Source organism: Thunnus maccoyii, chromosome 19, assembly GCF_910596095.1.
Source record: "Thunnus maccoyii chromosome 19, fThuMac1.1, whole genome shotgun sequence".
Classification (NCBI taxonomy): domain Eukaryota; kingdom Metazoa; phylum Chordata; class Actinopteri; order Scombriformes; family Scombridae; genus Thunnus; species Thunnus maccoyii.
Genome location: NC_056551.1, coordinates 988,521 through 1,000,196, shown reverse-complemented (window position 1 = coordinate 1,000,196; position 11,676 = coordinate 988,521). Strand labels below are relative to the sequence as shown.

General features: G+C 39.2%; 1 protein-coding gene across 2 annotated transcripts in view; it reads left to right on the top strand.

The window, feature by feature from the left end:
* The first annotated feature begins 3,114 nt into the window (after window positions 1-3,114).
* Window positions 3,115-11,676, top strand: part of ror2 (receptor tyrosine kinase-like orphan receptor 2) — a 65,229-nt gene continuing 56,667 nt past the window's right edge. The window contains exons 1-2 of one of the 2 annotated variants that reach the window (XM_042395267.1): window positions 3,115-3,427; window positions 3,510-3,595. In XM_042395267.1, coding sequence (XP_042251201.1) covers window positions 3,532-3,595 — 64 coding nt within the window. In that variant the 5' untranslated portion in view covers window positions 3,115-3,427; window positions 3,510-3,531. Of the gene's footprint in view, window positions 3,596-11,676 lie in introns of both variants that reach the window. The other variant, XM_042395266.1, reaches the window with a different exon arrangement.

The window sequence follows — 11,676 nt, the reverse complement described above, 5'->3', positions numbered from 1 at the left end:
AATACATCTGATTTAAATTAAGTTGTGGTGTTTGTGGGGTTTTGTTATGGATTGATCATACATCTGGTTTGGAAGAGAAAACTGCACACGCCTTTTTAGTTGTTGCAATTTAGGTTTTTGATTCAGGTATTCCAACAGCATGGTCTGAATAGGTTTCAAAAAGACACAGTTAACAGTCCATCCTCTGTAGAAGCATATGTAAACTGAGTTTCCTATTGGCAGACCAGTGTCGTTTTATTTTTTGTTATTAATATGCTGCCAAAGCCCCTACAGGTTTTCTCCTTGTCAATGGCGCAGTTGTCAACTGTCTGCAATGCTCTATTCAATACTAATACATGTATCTGCAAGGACAGAGAGCTAGTTAAAGTAATCGAGTATTGTACGCAAACGGGCAGCTCCGGGTCTGAAAAGTGAAGCCAATATGGAAGTGCCTTAAATCTGCATTCTCTAATGGCCAGCAGGGGGCGACTCTACGGGCTGAGTCCGTTTGGATAGAAGTTTATGGAAAATGACCATGTTTCTCACTTATTTCCTCAGTAAATACTTTCCTAATGAGTTTATGGTCTCAATCGCCAGTTTCAATACAGCATGATGTTCATTTTGTAAATTATGGCCCCATTTAGAGTAAATCACGATAAATCAGCGTATGTTTAGAACGTTGCAACGTTGAGATTGACGAGTCGCTACCACAACGGTGTGTTGGACCCTGGAGAGCTCCTGACCAGCGAGCTCCACACTCTCGTCCAAATATGGTCACTTCTCTTCACCTCTGGCTCCAAAAAAACAAGATGGTGACGGTCAAAATGCCAAACTCGACGCTTACAACGGGAGTCCACAAATCAATGGATGACGTCACGGTGGCTGTGTCCATCATTTTCATAGACTATGATTGCAAGTCCATAAAGTCGGGCACTTCCTGATGCTGTAAATCTCTTGCAAATAAAGATTAAAGTGTCAAAAAAACCAGTCCCAAACCAGTCCCGTCCCCAAAGCCCCAAGAGCCCCCCCAGTCACCAAAGCCCAGTCCAAGGTGGTCCCATCATACAGATATGGTTGGGATAAAGGGATTAATAATACGTAACAGAATAAAGCATAACAAAAGATGAGAATGAGTATGCAAAAAAGTTAATAAAAATAAATAACTTAATGATATTTCAATTTTTTTTTAAAGGTGAGAATAGAAGGGAAAGAGAAGTAGGTGAATAGAGTAGGTTGTTGAGTGAAGAGGTTCAGTATAATTGTTAATTGTATGTCTTTATATGGCCTGTGAATTATTGCGCTTGTAGAATGGTAGAAATGAAAATAGTTAGTTAGGTTCCATAACTAATCTGTTGCAGACCAAGTACACTCCTTCATGGCAACAGTATTCCCTGATATTACCTGATGGCAGTGGCCTCTTTCAGCAGGATAATGCACCCTGCTACACTGCGAAAATTGTCCAGATATTGCTTGAGGAACATGATAAAGAGTTCAAGGTGTTGCCATGGCCTCCAAATTCCCCAGATCTCAATCTGATCCAGTATCTGTGGAGCCTGATCCATGGAAGTCCCACCTCGCAACTTACAGGATTTAAGGGATCTGCTGCTAACGTCTTGGTGCCAGATACCAGAGGACACCTTCAGAGGTGTTGTGGAATCCATGCTTCGACAGGTCAGAGCTGTTTTGGTGGCACATGGGTGACCTACACAATATTAGGCAGGTGGTTGTAACGTTGTGACTGATCGGTGTATATAAGCTACACTGAACTGTGAGTACACCACCTGCAGACTAGTATGTGCTGTGTTAAGAAGACTCGCCTCTGGCTGAAACATTACAATGGTAGTAAATTAATAATCAACAGTTATTCTTTCACAAGACACTTGATACAATCTGTTCCATATTTCACTAAAGAGTTTGTGCACTTACTCTGAATATATGGAGGCTAAAATTTAATAAATACCCCTGACATATGACAATGCAAAGACATGCTTTATTTCAATTTATGAAAAAAACTTAACTTAAAAAAATTAACTGAATAAACATATTTTATAAATCCAAATAATTTTTAAAAAATGTATCTGGTCCAAATTTACCGGGGTGGGGTCTTGGGTTAGGGGACATGGATTTATGACCTCATTGTATCTAGAATCCTGGCTACAGCTTTAGCTGTCACATAGCCTAAATGTAGTGATTCAAAAGTCCAATATTTCCCTCTGAAATGAGTAAAAGTATAGTTACATAGGGAAATACTCAAGTGAAGTACAAGAACCTCAGTACTGTATTAAAGTACAGTACTTTGTAAATGTACTTAGTTACTTTTCACCATTGATTTATAGTTCTCTCTTTATGGCAAGGATGAGAGGTAAAAATCTGTTCAGGGTCCCCCTAAAACGTTTTGGTCAATACTGCTGTTAAGCACAACTGAGATACAGATTTAAATTTAGAGATGTTTCCCTCAGTGCTGATGGGTTTAAGTGTTCATACATCTGCAAGTGCACATGCTGTCACATCACTGGAAATGCATGTACATGTACAAAGGTATGTATGGGCTCTTTGCCTCAGGCTGAAACACATCCAACTGGTTTTTAACCTGTATTTTATCACTCTAATCATGATGACATAAGAAAGAGGCTGATGATAGCATTAATCTAATGAATTATGAAGTCAGCACAATCATGTCATAAAACATGAAAAAGAAAGAAAAATAAAAATAAAATAAATTTTGTTAAGTCAGATATTAGGAAATTGTTTTCCACAGAAGTCACACACAATCATTACAGTTAAGTAATTGTCAAATGTATGACATAAAAAAGACATTTGAACTTAACACAGCTGTAAAATTAAATAACAATATCAATTCTGAATTTATGTATGTATGACTACTTGTAATGTGTTGTCCTACAAAGAGTTGTTTTAATTGATTTTTTTACCTAAAGCAACCGTCAAGGTGAAAATGTATTGTTTGACAAATGTTACACTGTCTCAATTGAAAAAATGGGGAAAACATGATATTAATGGAATGAAATCAGGTAATCTGTTGGGATTAATACGAGTATAATGATGAGTTTGTTCATTCTTGACCTTGGACACAGTAACTTGACACAAACGTCTTCACAAATGACTTGTAGTTTTGCAGTATGCTGGTTGTGAAGCTGCTGTGGTTCTGTCTGTAGATGGGGCCCTCTGCAAAACCTTCTCGCACCTCTGTGTGCGCGTGTAAATGCGTGCGTGCGTCCTTCCTGAGCTCGAGGAGGCCACTCTGGGACCAACAGCTCCGGAGGAGCCGCGCGGCTCTCGACGTCTCTGCCGGACTGAGCAGGGGATGAACGCGGCTGTGTTTTCCTCTCTGAACCCGCATCTGTCCCGTACCTTCATGTCGGACTTCTCTGTGACCTGGAATCAGAGCTTTCTGTGCGGACCCGGCTACTGACTTAGAAAAGAAGAAAAGGTGAACATCCAACAGAGGAAGCTCGGCTTTTTAAACTGGATGAAAGTATCTTGAGTCAGATTTTTGATATTTTGCTGCACAGGCTGTGAGTGGATTCTGGCGCTATGACCACCTCCATGAAGAGTCTGCTCTGGGTGCTTTTCCTTGCTCTAAATCTGAGATGCGACGGTAAGTCTCTTTCATACCGCAAGTTTCTAAAAGACAGAATTTAAGACTTAACTGATGTGCTGCACAACATGTAGCCCAACAAGAAGATAGTGATTTACAGCCAAGCATAATGTTCCTGTGATCGGCTGCAGGGTTCATTTCAGGAACTTGAGGAATAGTTTCTAGTATGCCCCTTTTCTTCATGCGTTGAGATAATTTTACACAACAGATGGAGTTTTTCCTTTTGGCTTTTTCTGGTTGCAATCAAAATAAAACTCAACAAAACTGTACTAGATCCATTGTGGGGTTTGGAGCTGGAGATTTCACATCCCATCTGCAGCAAAAGGATCATAATTGCTTTACATCAAGAGATGGCATCCCTTTAAACCTCAACCCTTTCACACAGTTTAATCTCTATTTCAGCTACTTTAAAGCTCTTTATTCACCGTTTCAGTCTTGTTTAATTTAGATTTAAATGTGCTTACCCCTTTAAGTTATTTGTTTCAGGCACATTTCACCTTCATCTTTAAAATGTTTTAGATGGTTTTAAGAGGGAGTGGGGGTGGGGGGGAATCTCCCCCCTATAGCTTTCTGTGACTACTTAAACACTCTTTGTCCTCTTTCAACTTGTTGACATGTGTTTCAGCTTCTAGTCTTCATAAAAAAAGGTGCTTGTGTCAGACTCAAAGGGCCACTGTGTCGTTGTCATGTTAATTGAATGCATAGCTCGAGGTGATCTCGCGTCTTTGTCAGTCATGCTAATTCATTTACTCCCCCTGCGGGGGGTGAGAGCTGTTGAGATTTCCTGTTTTCAGCTCTGAGGACTTACCATTTGGTATGAAGTGAAAGGGGCATGGGGGGTGGGGCGCAGAGGGCTAAATCATTAGCACTTTCCCCCTCCTTTCCCCTTTTTGGTTGTGCAAGCAGCATTTCTTCCTATTTCTATGACCTGCACTCAGGACTGGAGATACAGTGTGGAGGGGTCTTTGAAGGAAAGAGACAAGATTAACAAGTTGAGATTCTTCCTCTAAAAGAAGTCAAAAGGCAGCTCTTGTCCATACTCTATATGCTAGCTTATTAGAAATTCAAATGTGTCAGTTATCAAGTCACCAAACTGGTCTGGGCAATATCGCAATATTAATAGAGAGAAAACACTGTTATTTGAAAAAAACTCTTACAATAACTGCACATGTGAAATTAATGTTTTCACATGTGTATGTGTACATGCAAGCCGGTATAATGATTTCTTTCATGTGTTAAATGTATGAAAACCGTATATGTGGATTTTTCACATTTCAAATGATGTTTGACATGTGATATTACATGTGATGTTCTGTATTTCACATTAGGTATTTCTGTAAGTCATGTGCCTATGAGAAAATTTTACATCTAAAATAGGTTTTCACATGTGATAAACATGAAAATTGTTTCACCTTTACATTCACATGTGCTTTACTTGTAACACGTATCTCAACATGTAGAGCTGCAAAGAACAGTCAATTACTTGATTAGTTGACGACTGTTAAATTGGCAAATATTTTGACAATCAATTTACCATTTTGAGTCATTTTTTAAGAACAAAAGTCAAAATTCTCTGGTTCCAGCTTCTCAAATGTGAATATTTTCTGGTTTCTTTAATCCTCTGTGACAGTAAACTGAATATCTTTGGGTTGTGGACAAAACAAGATGTTTTAGGTCGTCATCTTAGGCTTTGAGAAGCACTGATCAACACTTTCACCATTTTCTGAAATTTTATGGACCAAACAACTAATTGATTAATCGAGAATGTACAGATTAATCATTGACAAAAATAATCGTTAGTTGCAGCTCTAATATCATGTAATAATCAAACTAATATTCAAAGCAATGAACTGTGTTCCACTGTTACCCAGTAAAAACTCCTCATATCTGCAAAGCACATACACCAATAGCTAATTTGATTGGTTTTTAATTGCAACTTGGTCCTTTATTGATAAAAATATTTAATTATCGCCCAAACCAACTTCACAGTGCCGCTTACAGTTTCTCATAGCATACTGTGGTGTTTTGGTTTTTTATATGTGATTTCTCTGCAAGGCAGTCATTGACTTCCATTTATTTAATAAGAAAAATCAACTTGAAACTTACTTGAGTTAGGTCATCCAACAAAGTTAGTTTTCATGTATTTTCATTCACTTCAGTGCAATCAAGTGAATGGAAACTAGCGACTGCCTGGAAGATAGAAAATACATATAAATCATAAGTCTAAGGGCCCTGGCACAACAAAATGATCAACAACCAGTCAATGGGTGAGCACTGTATGGAGGGACAACATGAAATAGCTTAAAGCCAAGGCAGCAGCTGTGAATAAAGTGGAAGCTTTTCTACTAATGAGTACTCACTGTGATATGACTCACCATGTTGAGGTTAGAGCAGAAAGGCAGAGCTGCTGCTGCTGCTGGAAATGGAGCCAGAGGGCCTTCCGTTGCTGTGGGGGGGGTGTTAAAGGAGAGCTCTGTCATCCCTGTGATCACATTTAACCAAAGCCTGTTGGGGATACTGAAAAACAGCCACCTGGCACAGTAATTGGTCAACTCATCATGGGTAATGATGAGGGCTGCATATAATTTCTCATTTAACAAAGAAACCAAATATGAAATGTAACATAAGTGCTATTCTGTGCTGGTGACAAAAAAAGTTTGAAGCCCTATTATTTAACTGACTGTTTTTGCAGGTGTGCTCACTTTCAGTTTTACCTCCAAATACTGTTGGCTCATTGATTGTGTGACTGCTTGTGTTTGTTACCCTGTAGGACCTATTTTTAGTGATGTAGCCGAATTCTGAGATTTTAGCAATAACTTTGGTGAATGTGATAACTGACAGAAGTGATGGCCAGAGCTACAAAAAATAAAACCCAAGGTGTAATAAACTGCAGTTTTCCTTTAATAATACAATTTATTGCTTCGTTCTAAGCAAAACCATTCCAACCACTATATTTTTGAAGTGTTGCTAATACTGTCTTTTCCTGAAACCATTTTAGAATGCAGACATAAAACAGCAGGTGAGAGTGATTCATGTGGAGTCTCATTCTCAGTTAGGGGGAAACAAACTATTCATGCTGTTGTAATCAGGTGCTCCACCAATCACATTAGACATAGTTTACTAAATACATCTGCCACTTGGGGGTGGAGCGTGTCTATGGTTTGATGTACTGTATGAACTAATAGCATTGTTATTTAGCTACAGGCCAAGCACTGATGTAACTGACAAACATAAGGAGTGATGATTAATTGTTGCATGGCATGCACACTACAAGCTTTTCCCCAAAGTTTTATTGCCCTCACCATATACACCCTGGTTTACCTCGCGTCTGTGTTTCCCTTTCCCCTGTCTGTAGCTGTGAAGTGAAGCAATGCGTAGCAGCACTGGACAAGCCAGTGAAGTTAGCCAGAGGTCAGTCCATTAATCTGGAGTTTGTGGAAATGTGAAGGAAGTGTTCAGAGCCCTCAGTTTTCCCTCCGTTTTTAGAGCAAGAAACTTGTAATTCTGTGCTAAGAAACTTGTAATTCAGTGCTAAGAAACTGTAACTTTAGAAAGAAGAAATAATACAATCTTCCTCTTACAAATGACAAATGAAAAATAGAAATCATAAGCATAAAAACACACTCTTACTCTCTTACTAAATTCAACACACAGGGTTTGTGCTGTTATGGCCTTACTTCAGTTCAGTTTTATTAGTCATGTAGGTTAACACACAACGGTACAATGAAATGTGCTGGACAAGAAAACAGCAATAAGAGCACTAGTCATAAAATATAGAATATATGATAAAAAATTAAAGATAAAAAGATGTGATGAGATATAAATAAAATATAACAGTATGTACATATATGAAAATGAGGATTTATGTAAAAAGTGATGAGTCTGTACAACAGTATTGTGGGCTACCTGGTCTGGTATGACCAGTTAGCTTATGGTGGCTAATGGTAGCTGATATTAGGAAACTTTAGGATAGAAAAGATGAATCTAAAGAATCTTGAGTCAGATGCTTTAAAGAAGTGTGATTATAATTTAGTTGACTTTTGTGTCCACTGTGTCTCCTTCTCCAAAAAAGTTGCATCATCCCTTAAAGATTCAGTGTCAGGTGGCTTTTAACACAACTAGGGCTGCAACTAACAAGTATTGTCATGATTGAGTAATCTGCTGCTTATGCTTTTTCGATTTTTGGATGAAATCTTTAAAATATTTTAAAAAAATAGTGAAGCCAGTCTGAAACCCATTTCACTTACAAATAATAGGGAATTTTTATCAATCTCTGCAATGCAAAAACACGGTAGGAGTGGATTATCATCAGCCAAAATGTTCCCAAACATCTCTTCCAATTCCTCCTGTTGATGTTTCAAAAGTCAACATGTAGTAGACCAGAAAATTATGGTAGAAACACTCGGGCACACAGTTGAATTCTGTATGAAAAATGTGCGTAACATTTGTTTAGACCTCCAATTAACCCCTTTTTTTTTGGTTAAGACTGAAGTATTTAAAAGCTGGGACTTAAAGCTTATATTGTTTTTCTCTTGTGTCTTGGTGAACAAACTAGTTTCCCTTCAGGGGATTTATAAAGTGATCTATCTACCATACCTTCAGAGTGCAGTTTCATAGCCAAACTTCTTCCATCAGTGCCAGTGCCTAGTCATCCTGACTGCAACAGTGGTGGCTTTGTTCTAAGATGCATCTAATTGCTGGCTGGTGACAGCACTAAAAGGAGTGTGAAACTGGTTGAGGAAGGCTGCAGGGTGCTATTGTGTTGACATACACAGAGCTGTACCACATCATCAGACACAGCCCCAGAAAGATCCAGACTCTCCAGACTATGATAGTTTGACATTCCTAGATGCAGTCTTTGATACATGCAGATATAAATGAGTGATGGCAAACTAAAAAACCTGAAATTCTTATGTACTTGCACGTACTTGCACAAAGTACACGTAAAATGTAAAGTCTAGCATTATGTAATGTAATTCGGTGTGGTGGCCATAGTCATAACTGCAGTTTAAATGATGGCCTCTGGCCCAGAGAGACTTTGCCAAACATCTGTATTACAAAAGAAAGAGCTGTAAAGTTAAAGCCAGTTAAAGTGTAGAATTTGTATTTTCCTCACTTTTAGCGCCCTGCAATAATAGTATCAAGAGTGACAAAGCATGCCCCTACCACCAGTGTAAACACTGCAGTAACCATTTTGAGTGTGAAAGGAGCAATAGCAGCAGACTCTGGTCATATGTGAACAGTAACAAGGAGAGATTGACCCATGGCAGCAGTCTCCTCTGAATGGGTCAAACACAGGTTGAACATGTGCTTATTATCAGTGTCAAACACAGGGATCTTCGTGGAAAAGTGGCATGTTTTGAATAAGGGAGGATAAAGAGTGTCAAAATGATAGCTGGTCCGTAAAGGAGGAGGGTGGAAAGACCTCAGTATTCTCCAAACAAAGTGTTTGTTGGATCATCTGACGATGTCTGAAAGCTGCGTCTGACAGTTTTTGTAACTTTACAAAACAGACAATTCAACAATCACCCTCTTTACTCAGTGATTGTTCAGGAGGGGAGAAAGTAAGTAGGATTTGAACATCTCTCAAGCTCACTTTTTTATTCTTCACACAACTACTTCTGTCACTTTAAATGTGTTCAACCAAGTGCAACACCATATGCACCTTTTAGGGGAGATTGTCTGAAAATGTGCTTTGTTATCTCCATTTGGCCCCTGACTATAATACATATAGAAGCATGTGTGCATCTGCTGTCTAAGTGCAAGTCCACGGCTCTGTTGAAGTATGAAAAACATGAAGGCAGGCAGGTTACTGGAAATTGCGTTTGACATGTTCTCAATCTGCTGCCAGCAAACACCTATATACTATGGGAGTAGGTGAAGGTCGGTTTGTTCAGTGGTAGCCACACCAGACTGAGAGCAGACACAATGTACAGATCGCTCAAAACAAGATGTTGACATAGACTTGTTGTAATATACGGGATGTAGGAGTTGTTGTAGTATACTTTAAAATGTAAATAAAAATATGGCCAGGTAGCAACACGTCGTACACCAATACCAGTCTGTAGCTCAGGAGTGAGGAACCAATCAATCAATCAATCAATCAATCAATTTTTATTTATATAGCGCCAAATCACAACAAAAGTCATCTCAGGGCACTTTTCACATAGAGCAGGTCTAGACCGTACTCTTTAATTTACAGAGACCCAATAATTCCCCCATGAGCAAGCACTTGGCGACAGCGGTAAGGAAAAACTCCCCTTTAACGGGTAGAAACCTCAAGCAGAACCCGGCTCTCGGTGGGCCGGTTGGGTTGAGAGAGAGAAAGAAAGAGGGGGGAGGGAGAGGGAGAGGGGGGTGGACAGAATAACAACAATCATAACAATAACATTAACAGCAGCAATAGCCGGGGAAGGACACCAACAGGACTGTGAAGGACCGCGAAGGCTCGGCCTGCAACCCAGGGTTTCCTGTGAGATGAGAAAGCACAAAAAACTCCGGGGAAGAAGCAAAGTTAGTGACATTGATGGTACATGAATGTATACAGATGGAGAATCGCTGATTCATTGTACTGTTCTGTACAGGCTTCCTCTCATCTGTACATAACAGTTAATAACCAATAAATAACCAAAGTAAATGTCCATTAAGAAGCATTGAAATAACTGCAATATTGACAATAGCCTATCTGCCTAATTTTGTATTTCCAACACACACAGATATAATGTAAACATTCTGTATATGGCCCAGCCCTAGTGTGGGGTGTTACATGCCTCCTGTCTCCTCTCTGGGAGCAGAACATGTTATCGCTGCCAGGGCAGTTCAGCAGTGAATATACACTGAGGCAGAAGTAGGAATGTGAGAGTTGTGCAGACAAGAAAGTGTTTGGCCAAAATCCTTTAAGTGCAGCAGCAAAAATATATGCAGTTAATGAGCAAAACCATGTAAACCCACCAATATTTGACTTTAGTGTACTAAAATGAACAGCTGGAAACAAACAATAACAACCCAGTCTCACATCATAATGTGTAATAGCTACATTGGTCCACAGCCCAAAACATTTTAGTTTCACAATAATGCCTGTGTTTTCTTTTTCTTTTGTTTTGTTTGGGCTCATTCTGTTCTATTGGCCTGCATCCATGTTATGTGACTGTCAAGTTTCTGTCCGCTCAAACAAAGAAAATGGCTGCCGCCTTAGACAGATGCTGATAATATAATGGTAATAGAATACAATCTACGTAGATGATGCCAGGGAGAAATGGTGTGACCGCCCTGAAGGGGAGTCAGGGCAGGAGGTTTAACATTGTGATGTATATTTTTTGTGTCATACTGCTGTTTTCACTTTAGAGCCCATTAGAGGTATAGGGCTATATTATCATTTCAGAGCCCCACTCTCCATTGTTATTCATTTAGGAGGCTTGTTATTTATTGCCACAAAATGTCAAATATATCAACTGTAAGCAGGCTGCAACAGTTTTCATTAATGTTTAAAATAAAACTCAACTTTTTTATGACCACTGTCTTTTAACTGTTTGAAATGTGGAAACTGTGGTAGATCATCAGAAATTTGTATGACTTGACTTGTGACTTGCTTGACTTATAGCAGGGACTCGACTTGATTCTACCACAGTAACTTGAGACTTGCTTGTGACTTGCACATGTGTGACGTACGCTCACCTCTGATGTTCAGTGTAGGCGGGAGTTATGCAGCACTTCAAACTGTGTTGAAGGGGCTTGTTTGTTATGGATTCAAAATGTTTGTTCGGCCACATCATGCATGTTTTAAACTGCCTCCTTACCATTGCAGTAGATTATCAGCTAACTTTCCTGCAATTAGAACTGATCTCAAAGTAGTTTCTATGGTAACATACTTTGAAAAGTCTGCGTTAATTGCAGGGGAAACTGATCTTGTGCCAGGCACAGCACTATTTCTGGTCATAACATTAACCTATCATATTGCAGACTTATCAAGGACACTTTTTGGTTTTTGTGTTGAGAAATGTTAAAGATATCATTAAAAGAAAACCATAATATGGTGACAGTGAGGAAAATACTTCCAGGTGGGTCCTCCGGTCATCCAATCA